Here is a 17,682-nt window from a genome sequence, read left to right on the forward strand (position 1 = left end):
TGACGAAAGGGACTGAACTCGGATGTGACCTCAATCCTAAATGTTATATTTGCGGGCCGAAGACGTCTTTATACAATACGGGTTGGGATTTAGGCGGAATTTAATATGATTGCTTCTGCCACGTACGCAAGCCAGAACCGGCAAAGCGAATAAGCAGCCGTTCGGTGATATGTCCTCCATCTGAGCGCTCTTTTCAGTATGCTGGCTTTTCTATTAACCAAAATATATCTTGCGTTGATCGTCATCTACAGCGATCAACTTTTATCGAATCGCAGCGCTGTTGTGACATCCGGCACATGTCGAAATAAGGACAAAGGTCAGGCCAGGCTAGCCGGGATAAACCTGACAGCTATTGCATTCCCGCAAGTCGTGTGAGAGTTTCCCAGCTGGCCTCAAAAGTCGGCGTCGCCCGGCCAGTTGCAGAGCTTCTCTTCCTATAGACACAGACACGTTTGCACGTTTATGTAGTGTTTTTATGTGGCTAGCTGAATATGGCTGGTAACAGGGCGCGCTATAGGGCTATTGGCGTTTATTTATTCTGTAATGGAATACGGCAAGCATACGTTTTATGCAAGATGGAAGGTCCGCTAATATAGTGCCAGTGCAGAGGAGAAGTTCAGCTCACAACAGCTGGTGCAGTTAAGTACTGAATAAGATTTTTTTTTAGGAACTGCCAATAGTTTATTTACGGCATCGACGCGTTAGCCGTCGTTAGTCACAATGGTGCTTTGGTGGTCATAACATATTGCTGTTATGCAAAGTTGCTCAGCCATCCGGAAAAATGAGTTAGTTAGCTGGCGTAAAAAATGTGAATTGATTTATATTACTTCAACTTAGTTATCCATCAGAGCCAGTTAATCATTTAGGAAAATGTATCACGGTTGTTTCCTTAAATCGAAAATACTCAAGGCCAATTTAGTATTTTGTGCTTTTTATTGGAAGCTCCCTTTAAATTCAGAGCAGGTACGCTATTACACGAGCATAGGTGCCGTACGTGAGCCACGACAAAGGTAAGCCTATAGCCTGCTAATTTCCAACACACGCTTATGAGGTGCTGTTATGATATCGGTTTTTGAAGAACCTGTTAGCTAATTCGGGTCAATTCTATTACAAAAAGAATCCTGTTGTTTTTTAGAACCGTAATGGGGGGAAAAGAGCGCGCCGCTTTAGTGTTCGATAGCTTGAGAATGCCGTTCGCGTTAGCACTGGGCGGGGTCGGAGACTTAGGCTCGCTTTGTTTTTTTGCGTAAAAACACTGCTCTGTCTTAATTGTACTATTAGCTACATCCGAAAATTGGCTTGCATGATCCATAAAATGATGGCTCTGGATAAAATAAATAACACACAGTACCTTGCCAACAATCTCCATTACAAATCAATACTTCGAGGGCATTCATTACTTTGGGTGAAATCAAAACCGTCATAAGTATGAGATTTTCTATTATCACTATGATTAGACGCTTCGAATGCATAACCTGCACGAAAATTAGCTCTGATTAGCAAAAAAAAAGAAAGCGAGTAATTCAGCGAGGTGGAACATACGACGGTTTCATGCAATGGCAACTTAACTTCTTGTAAAAAAAAAACTAACCGTATCTATGTGGAAGGGAACTCTTTTGGCTCTTGAAGTAACCTTTCTATCCGTAGCGAGTCCTTGTTCTTACGTGAATTTGCATTTTCAGCAACTGTCACAGTTTTCCTTAACAAATCAAGCACGTTCGAAACGTGACACAGAGTGTACAGACAGAAACGTCACAGGGCAAGCCAACAATGTTTCATCTATGTAATACAATAAGAATAAGCAGGAACTACGCTATAAATGATACGCGAATGAAATCACGTTCGAATATATGCACCAAAGCAAACTAGGCATCTCTTGCGATTCGGTCCCATAAAATTGAGTTCTATGAAACACTACGAGAATATAAACTATGATAAATTAAGTTATAATAATTACATGATTCTGATCACATCACCTAGCTAGAGAGTTCGTACATAAAACAAGTAATCGTGTCTTCCTTCATGGTACTTACTAGTCTTATTATACTGGAAGCGCATAATTGCAAAAAAATCATACTTGCGACAGTAAAGCATCGTCGTAATCGTATAAGGCAAACCTTCGTAATAAGCAGTGTCAAAAGTGTTTCAGTACCATTCAGTGTAATAAATGGGCATACATGTTGTGCGGGGGCACAGTGTATCAGTAAGATGCCACCTGATATAAATAAAACATATCCCTTATCACGGTTGCCGTAACACGGTTGATTTCTGTAAGGTGTGGCGTTTCTGTTTAGAAGGGGATAGAAAGGTAGGCGTCTGTGGATCCTTATGATAGCACAGTGGGTAACGTATGAAGGAGCGCGGTGAAGGATCCGATAGATAGGCACGCTTCGTTTCATGTTTGAAGTAGTGCTAAACAGGTGAGTACCAGACGTAAGATACGAAACTTTTTATCGTACTCCTTTTAGGACAAACCGAATCGCAGAGCATGTTAATCAATGCCTAGTCACTCAAACACGGGCGGCATTGCAACCGTGCACTTGCAGTTTGATCCATATGGATGACGTATGAAACATAACGTCTTAGACAGCTGCCCGCAAAAAGATTCAAGATAACACGATTGTAGTTTTTTCGTAATAACTGTTATGAGTAACATGCTAAAAATGTCGCTCGAAACTTAACTCATGTCCTCGTTTCAACGCGTGTGTGCGAGGTACCACACGTCTGTTTCATGGGATAAGGAGACGAGTTGACCTTATCATGCCGACGCTCGTTGAACTCTAGCTTAGCTACGGTCCGCACTTAGCACGGTAAAACTAGTTATAATACACGAATGACAGAAGAATCACACTTATTGCCCTGTAGCACAATCGAACGTGCAGTAGTACGAATAATCAAAGCTATCGCTATGCAACAATTATATAGTTTTGAATACACACAAAAGAAAGAAAAGAGGTATGGAAAAAAGCTCGTTTCTCGCACGCAGTTGCCCAACAGGCTCAAATTTGGCATTTGGGCGATCATGTGTCCACGTTTCAGGACTCATATTCTCAAATAGCCGGTCGTAAGCCAACCAGTAAGTATTAGGTGGTGCACAATGGTGAGTGGTGAGACAGTTTGTAAGACACGAAGGTAATAAAAAAGATTACCATAGATACAAGAGATGGTTTGAAAGATGATTTGTCCGTTAGACCCTCGCTTTTAACAGCACCAAATAAATACGTACTCAATTTTCAGTAGTATGCTAAAGAACGGACTTCAAAGATAGAGTCAACAGATTTACAGAGGAAGAAAATGATCTTAACGTCTCGGATTCCGAAGGAAGTTGGAGGGTCTTCAGTGCTCTCCACTTAGCTCGCCTGGTACAATGGAGGATCCAACTGGGGTGAGCCCAGCTCGTTGATCTGTCGATATGCGCTACTCCTCCCTACCGATCCGTAGTACAATTAAAAGGAGATCTGGGTTGCTTTAGAATGAGGTATACGAGAAGGACTGAGATCTGGCGCGTACTGGTTTCAGCGGGATCAAGTCTAACAATACCGAACAAAGTAGGCCCGCTGATGTCTAGTCGTATGAAAGTCGTGCCACCAGTACCCTTCAGTAAGTGAATCCAGCTACGATAGACAGTCTTAGCAAACTAGAAGAAAGTACGTTGTTTGGATATATCGGTTATGCGAAAAAATCCTTGCATCCAGCAACATTTCAAGTCTGCTGCAATCCTTATCTAGGCACATCTAGCGCGAAGACAAACTATAGTGGCAAATTATCCAAGAAAATAGCCAAACACGACTGTTCTACCTATAAAATAAAGACATCCAAAAATCATAATTAGTCGTCTCTTAAAAATTATTTTATTATGTATATACTTCATTGCATACAGTCTATTCAGGCTAAATTGGGACAAATTTCGACTCGCTGTTTCTCTTAGTTAGCATACGCTCCTTTGCTATGCTTCGTGCTAGAAAAAAGTCAGGTCCTTTTAATATAAAATTATAAACCCACAGTGAGTTCATTTTATGAACCGCGATCAGTCACCATTCTTATGTCTTTGCGCCGGGTACACCGTCATCCTTATATAGGCTTAGAGGTTTTGGTCAGGAAAGCGACCGTTGACGTTGTTGCCAGTTTCCACGTGGAAACGTTCACATAATATAATGAAAAGATCTACAACACAAGCAGATTTGAAAGGGCTTACCTATTTATTAAAAATATGCAAAAAGAACTTCGGGATGATACCAGGATGTCGTCGCCGAAACTCAAGGCTTTGTTCGAAAAGAGGTTTTATATAGGCAATCGAGTCATCCACAAAGAAATAAACCCCATGTAATATAATAAAAAGGCAAAAGTGTAATCTATTGTAACTATGTGTTCTCTAAATGTAGCAAATGAACAAGCAACATCAAGCCTGTCCCGATTTATCCTGACCACCGCGAATTATATATATATATATATATATATAATATTTTTCTTCGTTGTTTCTTTCGCTATCATTTCCTTCCCACTTTTTTTCCATTCTTCAGAGCTGACTCTATAATACACAAACAGATAACTGTCATTTTCAATAACTGTTGAAAATAACAATAAGCAACATAGTCATACTGGTTCGTTCTCGAGTAATTCTTGTAATACATCTGCATACGCTTCTTTTGTCGGGCAACTTCGTCAGTGTACGCTTCCTTTTTCTTTTCGTCCTTTTCATTAATTTATATTGGTCGATATCGTTATGGTGTTTGGCTTGCGGTATCGATAACATTCACATAGAGTGCTAACGACGAGTTCTTATGACGCTGATGCTAACAACAATGGTACGCAAATAGACAACACGTACGCCATGCACCTGCACTCATTGGCCCGGCACAATCCTCTTAATTATCGATCACTCGGTACGTTCTATACAAATAACACCGTAGCATGCAATGGTTTAAAACTAGACGTTGGGTTCATCAGACGATCACTCTCGATAACCTACGCAATCATACATCGATTTACGGCAGGAATTAAACAAAGAAACGGTAATTAAGAACGATATAACGTTTTCATACATAGTACAGGTTTAAAATTTTGAGAATTGCTTTTGAAAGCAACTTAATGTCCCTTAACAACAATATCAACTTAACAACAAATCGCACAACCCTTTAAAATACCCAGACCATTCAATAAGCAAAATGGCGCTGCATCTTTATCCAATTGTTGTTAGTCAATAGAGCCAGAAATATCCCAAAAGGATCTGCATATTCAGGTGGTTTTTGCTCGTTAAAATATCTGAGTATATGTAGAATTCTGTTTGCTAATAGTTATATGTATATTTAGTTGTAAGTAAGGCATCTGCCATCGTATTCTTTGAAGGGTAACGTCTTGAGAAAATGTCTTGTTCGCTAGAAAAAAACCACCACTTCCTTTCGTTGATAGCTAGCTAGACGCATTAGCTTGTGATTGTTGACCTTTAAAGAGTAACTGTGCAGGTCAGTTCAACACGATATCAATTGTAGGCGAGCCAAAAACAAAAAAAAAAGAAAAAAAAAACTGCCACAAAAAGGCCCTAGGAAACAGTTTTGAACGGACTTTTAGAACAAATTCAAAGTTAACACTTTGGAAAATTTCCCGCTCTGATTTAAAAATGCTATGTTAACGTTCAAGGACTATTAACGATAGATATATATAGATATATATATATATATCTCGGAAAAAGTAATGCTGCACACATGCAACAACTAACAATTTGACAACTCTACGGATATATTAATCATATTGTAACGCATACTACACGGCATATATATCTTATCTTATACAGGGACGATAATAGCGTTTCATCTTTTTTTTTATTATTATTATTATTATTACATAGTCATTATATATTCAGCCTGATTATAATGTTATATTTCCTCTTTATTTACTTACAATAATATATAGTTGTGACAATAACAATAATATTATAACCCACTTTGTGTCATATTATATATACGATTGTATTTTTAACGCTCGCCGTTACTCCACCAGCAGTGTCCTATATCTTTTGCTTTTTCGTTTCATTCACGTATGTGGCTATATGTAGGGGGCGACTATATACTATGACAAATAGTGATTTTTTATAATATTGCATTGCATCTGTCTAGATATATATATATATATTCTTCAAGCCTATAATGTCTATTCAAATATATATACATACATACATATATATATATATGTGTATATATGTATATATAGACTACCGTATGTGTATATATAATGAGAAATTTGTAGACTTTGTATGTACAGCTCTACTCTGGAGTCACAGAGCGTGGATGATTATGAGGATTTGCCAAATTTGTTTGGTTATTGTCTGCCGAAAACGCTGTCATAGTGCTAGAGTTTTTACATAGGTCAATTTGCATACAGTCTAGCAGTAAAAGAATATGGATCGGTAGAACTGGTGCACAGGATATTACCAACTTCGCCAGCTACTGCTTCTTGCACGCATTGGCACTCTGCAGTTATTATAACGATGCACGGAGTCGATTTAACAAAATTTTTTTGCACCCCTCCATCTTCATTGTTTATGTACAAGTATACAGGAGTAGTCTAGCCGTCTTAGTATATAGCGTGCATATGGGTATTTTTAGAGTTAGCAACGTATTCACTTCGACTCAAAGAGGGTCATTATTCGACAATATTACCAGGCAACTCAGCTGTAGGCCTTTACACACCGTGGTACTTTAGTTCTTGCAACGACAGCTAAGGGTAAACGTATGCACAAAGCAGACGTTCGTCTCACAAGGGTTCAATCAAAAGAAATAACTAAGTCACGTACAAATTGATTCAGCGGGTCGCATGTGTACAATAAAAAGTTCTATTCATGTAATAAGGGTATGCTTTCAATAGGGGGTTATTGGTCCGCATAGTGTGCACCACCTGGGATATACGCTGATGTACTACATACGTCAGGCAGTTGGGCATCGTAAAGGAATGAAAAGCAGTTTGTTTCAACTGAGTATCGAATTGTGCACAATGATGATATCAGGTAAGCTCTATAATGGGGGTACTGCGTTTCGTCTTTCTAATATAACTGCTGAGCTGCCAAACCATAATAATAATACCGCTACATAATGCTACATGACCGATCTGACAATTCAGCTTTGTGTTAGATCGACTCGACCAAAGTTTTCGATCTTAAAGTCAACACCATTGAGGGCACGAATCTCAGGGGCGGATGTGTCCAGCGCGAAAACAAGATATTTTTGTAATTAACATGTATAAACGAAAACTCTTCCTAAGGGATTAATTGACTAAGTTACTTGATCGAAATTGCCGCGACTAAGATAGATGCGCTGTCCCAAACCCCCAAATGACTCTTGTGAAAAATCAAAATTCTCTAAATACATAAAATACAAGTACAGACAAGTAACAGTGGTGGGCTAGCTGGAGAGCCAAGATAGCTCGAGGCTAAAGGTTACTTTCTCGCACTTCACTGCTAGCATTACGTATTCTACATAGAGCCATATTGTTCATTAGATGTGTGTATGAACTACCATTATTGTATAATCTGTTATTGTTGTACTAACCGACGCAGTCTGTCGGCAGTGTGAGTGGTGTATGTTTCTATATATATATATATATAGTTTCTCTATGTATTAGGCTTACTACCTTGTCTTTTCAAGCAGAATAGAAACATCATCAAAGATACATACAGTAGTAATAGTACAACAAGGGTGAAGAAAGGTCTGACGCCAGCAACATGTGGGTATAATTACCCTAATATTTTCGAGATCTCTCTATCCATTGGGACGTGAAAAGGAAAATGGGATACTGGACATTATGTTGCGCTCAGAGAAGTTACCGGCAACGTGAATAAGATATACGTGTAAAACTCTTTCAGTGGCGCCCTTAAAAAAAACGGAAGTCACTGTCCATTTGCATCGTTCTGTACCTATATATTAATAACAGCTCCTCTTCACAGAACTGCGTATTCTCCTGGCATTCAGTTTTCGCGCAGCTGTCATGGACTCCTGAACAACGTTCTTATGCAACAAAAGCAAAACCGTTCTTCACTCCGTGTGTATTGTCAGTAAGAGTTAAGTCCGCGCTTTAACTGGTGCTTGTAAAGTTCGATCGCTTATTTTGCCTCTGATATTTGCACCGGGCTAGCTGACTTTTCTGAAGGATATGGACTCTTGAAAGCAGGAGCTTCCTCCTTGATTCTTGACGCCAAGGTTTCTACGGTGTTTTCTTCATTGTCACCTTTAGCAGACTACTCTAACTCTATTGTTGTACCCTGCGCATTTATATTCATGTCTTGAGTACTGGACTCGGGATTAACTGAATCCTCGACGTTGTCATTGGTGGTTTTTACAGACGCAGCGAAATGCTCCGCGCTCATTTCCAACTCTTTGAGTTCATTGCCGAAAAACTCCAAACGGAAACGGACGTCGCCGCGACCAGAGGCGTGCGACTTGCTGTTGCCCGCAATAGCCAGTTCCCCATGATTCTCGGTATTACCTTTAAACATTAAATACCTTAAAGTGTCTCATAAACAGAAGGCGTCTCCAGTGACCCTTCAGCCCCCATCGAGGTCTCTATAGATATCTCGTCGGAAACACACACAGATTCGTCATCTTGAGCCGAAGTCCCCGATGGCCTCGTGTCATGAGCAAACTTCGCCGAAAGTTCCTCATCTTCGACAGGAGCTTTCGGATCGGTGTTGCCTTGTGTACACGTTTTTGAGAACGCGTCATGCTGAGCCGGTCTACCTAAAGAATTCCGGTCCCTAACGGGACTGTCTGAAGACTTGTTGACTTGAGTAGACGTTTCTGGATCATTTGTGTGTACACTGGAGCTACCGAGATTTTTGAAAGTTAGCGAAGAAGCTTCTCCCATGTTCGTTTCTTGAGCTGCGGAAATTAGTTCCTCCATCGGACGTTCATCTTCAGCGTCGTTGGCTTGATCGGCGGGGTTGCCTGACTCCGCTGTGATTTGTTTGGGATAGACCGAATCGTCGGCATTCCAAGGCGAGGGACCTTTGCTAGCTTTGTAAGTGTGGGAAGCAGCTGCTTTACAGTCAGCTGTACTACCGGCGGAGGAATTACTACAACGAAAAGATTCTTGCAAATAGCCTGCGTGCGTAGAGCTCATCGCTAAAATTTCTGAGCGTCTAGACTCGTGTGGAACCAGACCTCGTAGGTCGTTTGCCACTTCAGCTCGGCTAGCGTAAGCAGTCGGCGACCTACTTCCTCGGACGTTTCCATCTAAAAGCTCTAACGACGCTTCCGATCGGGCGGGAGAACTATTGGTCTGGCTTATTTTCTTCTTGTCAACATCTCCAATGACCTGCGGAATTTAAGTATTTCGATTAGAAAATGGAAGACTAACACCAATAAAAGTCCAATTGCAGTACAAATAATGCTAGCAAGGAATTGAATTAGGAAGGCACACATGAGTAATTAAGAATCGAAACATTAAACTAATTCAAGTTGTGATGAAAAATCTCGGATTAGAGTCCAATTGAATGGCCATATTGATATATTTTGAAACAATTTTTAAAGTTAGTATTTTATACCTCGCCCACTTCATCCGTTCTACGCTCTAGATCGTCATCGAAGTAACTTATGTCCCGTTCAGAAGTGCTATTCATCTCATGAGAAGCCTGGAAGTCCTTGGATTTATCCTGAAATAATGCCTATTATAACAGCGGTTTGACTCATGGGCGCCTATGTCCCAAAAGCACCTTGCCCTACATATATAGACGAGGATACTACAAATATATATAGATATTATGTTCGCAACGAAACCCACATAACGATCCATGAATAACAAGCCTTTTTCAAGTAATACACTATCACCTAGTAACAATTTAATTGACCAACTTCTCAATGACTTCAGCATATGATTAAATGACGATGTACCTTATTTACCAGTGATTTCGTACAGGCGATACCGGCATCCTGAATTTTTCCTGTTCGTAGTTTTTTACGAGTAATAAAAATGGTCGAGCCACTTGTGCTGCAGGCTGCGTTTGGGACCGATGAACTGGTCAATTGTTCAGCTTCGCTACCAGTAGCTTCGTCACCTCGATCTTGACAAGCGGTAGACTGATCTACCTGCTCCATGGCTTCCCTATCCTCACTCGCTAAATCTTGATTGTGGTCATTAACTATGCCCGAGCTGCTGCTGCTGCTGCTGCTGCTGCTACTACTACTACTACTACTACTACAATTTTCACCTAGCGTTGCCGCTGATATCTGAAAAGCATTGCCACGATATGCGTCAGTCCAGTCTGAGAACGTCCTATATCAACTATATCAACATACTCAGACAAACGTTTATAAATGATATGAACCTTTATACTGCTAGCAGAATTCAACAATGCTCAGCCTATGTAGCGGGTAAAGGCAATATCGTTCACTTACAATTAGTAATAAATAAGTATAATGAAACAAACCAAGCTCATTATATTAAAATAATTTCCGAGCATTATTAAATTGTACTGTAGTACATCATATACCGTACAAATCCTCACTTATCATGAAATATCGCCATTTTGTCAATATAAGCACGGTGAAAGTTGATCTAGCAATGCTATGAACGGTCAAACTTCAGTGCGCATACCTTTGAAATAGCGTCAATAGCGAAGTTGACATCTACTGAGGCGACGCCAGATGAAATTCCTTGAGAACTGGAAATATCCGATTTGTTATAATTTCGGCTAAATTCAGCTTCGTCCCGATCATCATCTTCAAACTCACCCCTTGAATCGCGCTTACTGCCGCTAGCTTTAGCTTCCTCGGGCCCGGTTATGCTTCCCGAAACATTTTCTGCTTCACTTCCCACTGAGGCAATACCGCTATTTTCCTTCTCCGTTGAGATATATTTGCTGTTAGCGTTATTGCTGCTAGAAATATCGCGGTCGTCATCTATTACCATAGATGCCTCTATTTCATTAACAGGCCTGCCGGTACTGTTACTACTACTACATGGGAGCGATCCCTCAGAGGAAGCATTGTGTGAGCCGATGCCCCCGCTATCGTCGTTGTTGTCACCGCCATGATCAGGCGACGATGATGTTCGCGGCATCGGTCTTTGTTCACTGGTGCTTTGACATCGCCCTCTGCCAGATTCCTCGGACTGCCGAATCGCAGCTGCGATATCCGCGACACTCTGGCTGTGACCTGCGTCGGATGGAGTAACATCGGATGGAGTAGCCGACGGCAGTAAGGTGTTCTGGCAGGCCGACTTGCCGGAGACAGTTGTTCGTTCTTCGCTGCTGCTGATGCTTTTCGTTGTATCCAAGGCATCTGGTCGGTCCCCGCGCCTCGGCGCGACAATGATCGAGGCATCTACGTTAAAATCTCGATTGCTTTCTGCTTCGTCCTTTTCGGCAATACCTGACTGAGCTTCTTCTTGTCTCAGCGTTTCCTGATTTTGTTGTCCTGATTCGAATCGTCGTAAGGAGCCACCTGCATCCAAAGTAGCAGATGCCTCGGATCCAGGACTGATGTCCTCAGCGATGGCGCGGGCCTCGCGCGAATTTGTTTCATCCTTACTAGCTTGTTCACTGCCATTTGATGATGGCGACGACAGCAGGCTACAGCCAGCGCTTTCACCAATGACTCCACTTGTCGTTCTCTGATCAGAGCTCGAAGACGCTCCACCTGTCGTTTCAATAGTTGATGCGTCAATGTGTAGCTGTCCAGAATTTGCTTGGTTTCCTTGTTGAAGGCTAGCCATGCTAGCAGGTGGTGGCGAAGATGAGCCGACATAAGCCCCGGGAGTCGACGCAGCTGAGGAAATGGGGGTTCCGCTTCCTTGAACTGAACTTTCCGCTGCAGCATTTTCATCAGCAATATCATCACTAGATGTAGCTCTGCAAACAGGTTGTTGCTCCGTACAAGTTTCCGTTGATGATTGCACGTCCGTGGCTTCTCGCTGACCCTCAGTATGAGATGCATCCCCAGATGAGCTAGCCTCTTCCACTAAATCATCACTAGCTTCTTCCTGAATAAGATTTGATGACGGCTGCATACGTTTGTCAGAACTAGAACATGCTTCATCTCCAGTAAGGACACAACATAGTTGTGGCTGATCTCTATCGGAGTTAGGAGACGTCTGCTCGGTCCTGGCTACCAAAGTAGACGAAGCGTTATTATCTGGATCCTTGTCTGGGGTAGTGTCAGAGCTCGATGAAGCCGCATGGTGATGCTGGGTCATCTGATCTATATCTTGGAATGCCTCCGGGTTTACTTCCTCATGACAAGATTCATTCAGTCTGTCATGCAGTGCCGGTTTGTCATCTGAGCTAGACGCATCTGCCTGATGCCCCTGTTGCCTATTGCTAAACTCGACGTCCTGGTTCACCACAGGTTTCACCGGTTCCGACTTTTCCTCCACAGCTACCTCTGCTGAAGGTTGACATGACGCTCCGATCCTCGGACTAACACGGCTCGTGACTCCTATGTCCTGTGTAGGTTGATCACTGCTTGATGTTACTTCTGACTTTTTATTGGCGGCCGGCAATGCTCGTTCGTCAACATATCTTGCCGCGGTTGATTCAGTGCACCCGTCGAGGGCACTGCTGGAACCGCTAGTGAATGGAGCCCGTAGTGAAGACGAGACATCGGCTCCACAATGACGAGGAAGATTATTAGATATACGATTTGCAGCTGTTGCAATGACAGGATCATCAGAGCTACCTGCGGCGGAATCTTCGACGCTTTGTTGTTCTACATTAGAGGCGGATTGCAGTTTAGTCGGCGGATTCGTTACCGAAACGTCTTTTGCAGTAGCTTCTGAAGGACCAGCAGCATGATGCTCTTCATCACTCTCATTGTCACTGTCAAGATCGTAACTAACCAAAAAGTTTGGCTTACTGACTTCGACGGAGAGAATCTGTTGGCCTGACGGCGAATCTTGTGATGGTGATTGCTCCGATACCGAAGAACTTGTCGTCGAACCCCGTATTCCACTAGTTGTACATTCGGAAGGTGTTGCTTTATCAGTAGGAGCATTAGCCATATCTTTATTCACTTCACTTTGGTTGTCTTCAGAATAGCAAGCAGCTTCGCGCGTTTCTTCACTCTGCGAAGGACCTGCTTTTTCAGGTAGATTACCAGTATCATTAGGCTGGGATGACACAGCTGAGTCGTCTTGGACCTTAAACGGTGATGTGTTCTGTCTACTTTCTGTTGAACCGGAATCAGGTCGCTCGCCACCTTGCCGTTCTTGATCGAAGGCTATTTTAAATGGATGCGCTTCGAGGTTGCGTTGGCTATCAGTTGAATCTAATGCAGCAAGGTCTTCTTGGTCGGAGGTTTCCGATGTGGCTACATAAAGATCTTTATTATCAACATTTCCTTCCCGACCTACCGATGACTCACTCTGGTTTTTATTAACATCACGCACAATTGGTGTGCCGTCGTCGGGGCGTCTTATCGCAGGAGAGGCCTCGGGCTCTATTCGCATAGCAGTGTGCTTGCATAAATCATTTTGCTCTGAGAAAGACGTTTTCTTTGAGGGTAACTGCCCATCGTATGGAGAAGCAGCCTGATCCTTGGAGCTTTTACTGGTCTGTTCGCTTTCAGTTCCCAACAACTCCCCCGATGTGCCTGCTACAAAACTAATGTTAGTATTAGAACACGCGAAGACCGTACCGCTGCTAGTGCCAGCGACGTTACTCTCAATCTTTTTCTCGGACCCGTAACCCAATGTAGCGGGCCCGTCATTAGATCTTGTATCGCTGCAGCTGTCATCTTGCTCAGCTTCCCTTTCGTCGTACTGGCCGTCAGGCTGCCGGAGACACCGGGCTGTTTCGGAGACACTGCTTTGCTTACCATCCGACCCTAAACTGTCGCCGGAAGCTTCTGGCTTATCCAAAACCCTTGGTTCATTTTTGAGTTGTTCTGTTGGCTGAGCTGTGGTAGTAGGATTAAGCTCAGATTCGATGTCACTTGTGGGGGCTTTCACTACTGACATCGGACGAGTCTCCTCCTTTAGTCTACCCGCTCGTTCAACATCATCGTCGTTCTCGTCAGTGTCACTTTCGCTCTCTGAGCTGCTACTTTCTTCAGATAAATTGACGCTGCTCTTCAGATCGTCGACATTGCCTATACGTGCCGATGCAGGTGTCGGCGAGCGCTCATCGTTTCCGGTAAGAAGCGATGACTGTGCTGCGGTATCTACAATTGACCAACGTGTGGGCTTTCCGCTGTTTGCCATTTCAACAGGGGTTAAAAGGACAACGTTTGAACTAAGATTTGCATTGGCTTCCACGGAACGCCGATTAGCACCGGCAGCATCCTCTACCAAGCGACTCGTTGTCGCAACGCTCTCAACGACATCTCCGGTGACGCTGCGAATCTCAGCGCTGAGTCGACGGGCCGCTTCATGCGCTGCACAATTGACATCCTCAACACGCGGCTGCTGCTGCTGATTCTGAGAAGCGACGTTACTGTCTATGACCACGGTAGCAGTCGGCAATAAGCCAATATCCCTGGTAGCAGCAGCAGCTGTGACAATGGCGCTACTGTCTTCTGTGACTAGGCTTGACACAACCGGGTCCCCAGGAGTTAGTAGCGTTTCGTCGTGATCGTGGTGGGAATCAAACGATATAGGAGATGAGGCAGCTAGCGGCGTTTCTATAAATTCTTGAGAGCGCTCGGGGTTCGCGGTAGCGAGAGCTGACGCTTCCCCAGGAGCTACATCCACTAATTCTTCGTTGACATTCTCGTCATCGTGGATACACAGCTCGTCTACTACGCCAACAGGTTCATCGACGTCAGCGTCCGCCACCTCTTCGAACTGCGGGGCCTCATCCAGCAAACCCTGAACAGCGCTATCCACGTCGGGTGCCGAAGGCCCCTGCGTGTCAGAACCGCCCAGTGTTTCCTGACGGTCCGTTTCATTCGCTACCGATGACAAACTCGAAGAAGGTCTCGCCTCAAGATCGAGTGGGTCTTGAAGATCAAGAATCGATGCTACAGCACTTTCCACATTTGGCTGCGTAAAACAAACAAAAACAACAATGAAGTAACAGAGAAATTACTCAATGATTATGGAGAAAATGCCCGTTAGAATTATCTGTCAGACCCCTAATACATAGAGGAACAAGCTAACGAGGAAAAAAGTCGAAATTATTTAAATTTTGCTTTTAATAAATTCTATCTTATCTTACTTGAAACTTCTCTGGAAGTCTCACTGTATTTTCAGAAGCACCAAAAGGCTCCTCGTGGCCTACCGGCCTGGTCTCGGAAGGTTGTTCTCGTCGTGACTTGCTGATTGCACTTGATCTGAAAATGTTCAATTGAATTTAAAGATTACATCAATAGAAGAAGAAATTAGGGACAAAAATGATGGACAAATAAACACCAATTTCATTTTATCAGCCTCTTACAGTAAGAGTGTTCGGCTACAGAAAATAACTTGGTAACCGCTGTCGTCATGAGATTAAAAGCGTGTTTACTGTTGCCCAATGTGCTAATGTCGCACAAGAGTTAGGTATGCTTCGCCGTTTTGTAGCTCGAAGCTAAAATATCTAGTCTGATAGCTACCGTTTTCAGAAGGTTCATTGACCAAAACGGTTTATTTAATTTTTTTTGTTACGCTGTCTGCTTTGATGCATCTTGGAAGCATTTCCAAGATGAACGATCGTTTGATTTCAGTTGAATAACGTATAGTGATTTGTACTAGAAGTAAAAATTTAACCATTTTCTGTAAATGAGTTTTCTAACATTGAGGTTAACTGAACAGCAAATAATGAAATAATTAGTAAAGTAAACTCTTCCTGTAATTATAATATAATTCGTCGCATAAAATTAGCTCTGTGATTTAGAAAAAAAAAATGTGTATATATATATATATATATATATATATATATATATATATGTCAAAAAGTTAAAAATATAACCATATGTATGTTACGAGAAAAAAACGTGTATCGAGAGTGTGAGTCGCTTTTTGATTAAAATTCTGTGCACCGACTTGAATAAGTTTCGTACACCCTGTGTATATATTTTTTCAATGACAACTTATTCCTGCGTTCTATGCGATTTGCGCCTGACAAGCGTTTGTAACATAACAAAGAATTAGTCCATTCATTGTTGTAGATATTTCACCCGCACCCTTTATCTCCACCGCATCATGCAACGCGAACCGATTTACGTCAGGTCTATCCGACTGAGCGTTTGTCAGAATCGTTTTCGTTCTATATGTCCCTTCCAGTCAGTGCATCAATCATGTTTGTGGCACATGCCTTAATTATCTGGTCACATAACAGTGAGACAGGGTAGAAGGCTGTGTTGCCACAGATGGATGAATCTACCATTAGCGGCGGCACAGGCAACAAAACGGGTTGATAGCGCTGCAGTAGCAGGAAAGGGAATACGAGTTCAAGCAGTGCTTACCATTTAGCAGCTACACTGATGGTGGACAGAAAACATGGCGGAAGATTTTCAAATCTTGGATTGGACAAAAGGATTTGTGCTCACATAAGAAGAGCAGCGATAAATCAGCTACAATCGAGTTAAACAACTCTGCCGGTCCAAATATACAGCGATTATATATCAATAGGTAGATTATTTTCAATGCACACAATGCAGAGAAGAAAAAAAAAGAAAAGTATAGTAATAAGATTGTAATTTTCACACGGTGAAACCAATTGTACTTGTGTAGTAGTTTCGATGTTGTCATTATCTTTACTGTTCGAAACACGCATCAAACCTTTAATTGACTGTATTTCTTAATTGTTGTTGTTGTTGTTGTTGTTATTATAAATTTCGCTACGCAATAGGGGAGATGGGAATGAAGTAAAACAACAGCTACCTATCGAATCATTGAAAGAGCAGCAACAAGCAGTTGGCTACAAGGGAGAGATTTAATTCTCAGAATAGGTTATCCGCTTCATTGATCGATAGTCTTCTCCAAGCTAATTGCAATCTTACATTCGCATAATCGACAGCCACGCTTATTACTGATGCCGGCTTAAACGTACACGTGCACATAGATTGTTCATTGCAATGGTACGGTACGGTACGGTACGCACTACGAATGGGGAACGACAAAATCCTTGCAAGCAAGGATAACGAATTGTTCAGATATGATTCACAAGCAGTACGCGCATGAACCGAATCCCGGCAGATTATATTGTAATGTCAGATAGATTGGAAATTGTAAAGATAATGAAATATGGGGCCGCGTGGAATAAATAAGTCTTTTAAAAATAAAACATTCGATATCGGCATGCACGCATAACTTCTATGAGATTATAATTAAAGTTAAATTTAAATGGTTGCAAATGCGTTTCTCTACAATTTACTGTTAATAAAAAAAAAAAAAGAAAAAAAAGAGTGATGCAACAAGCAGTAATGCCATGCGTTTCTGATTACTCACTACAGTGTGACATTTGGTCGGTAATTATAAGACGACATGATACTTTCCCCGAAAATGAATCCCCATTGATAGTAGAGTAATTATAGTAAGTTCGTTGACAAAAAAAAAAGTGTCCTAATAGTCTAAATTAAGACAAAAAATCGTGACATCTAAGCAACATTTTTTGAAACAGAATCATTACATAGAGTAGGTAGATGAGAGAGAAATTTATTGATTATAATTGCCGTTCACGCATCTATAAACATATAGCATTAACCTGAATGGAATAAATTCTGAACATGAATTTGAAGTTTGAATCACGCTAGCTATCCTTTTCATATTCTTTATGAT

At 42.0% G+C, this 17,682-nt stretch overlaps 1 protein-coding gene across 2 annotated transcripts in view; it reads right to left on the reverse strand.

Moving 5' to 3' along the window:
- Nucleotides 1-3,822: 3,822 nt before the first annotated feature.
- The window catches only part of LOC111262304 (uncharacterized), a 32,828-nt gene continuing 18,968 nt past the window's right edge, over nt 3,823-17,682 (reverse strand). The window contains exons 14-18 of one of the 2 annotated variants that reach the window (XM_086969027.1): nt 15,140-15,254; nt 10,582-14,964; nt 9,888-10,214; nt 9,533-9,640; nt 3,823-9,303 (exon numbers count right to left, since the gene is read on the reverse strand). In XM_086969027.1, the coding sequence (XP_086825153.1) occupies nt 8,494-9,303; nt 9,533-9,640; nt 9,888-10,214; nt 10,582-14,964; nt 15,140-15,254 (5,743 nt within the window). In that variant the 3' untranslated portion in view covers nt 3,823-8,493. Of the gene's footprint in view, nt 9,304-9,532; nt 9,641-9,878; nt 10,215-10,581; nt 14,965-15,139; nt 15,255-17,682 lie in introns of both variants that reach the window. The other variant, XM_022836460.2, reaches the window with a different exon arrangement.

This window comes from Varroa jacobsoni, unplaced genomic scaffold (genome assembly GCF_002532875.2).
Source record: "Varroa jacobsoni isolate VJ856 unplaced genomic scaffold, vjacob_1.0 scaffold_644, whole genome shotgun sequence".
Lineage (NCBI taxonomy): Eukaryota > Metazoa > Arthropoda > Arachnida > Mesostigmata > Varroidae > Varroa > Varroa jacobsoni.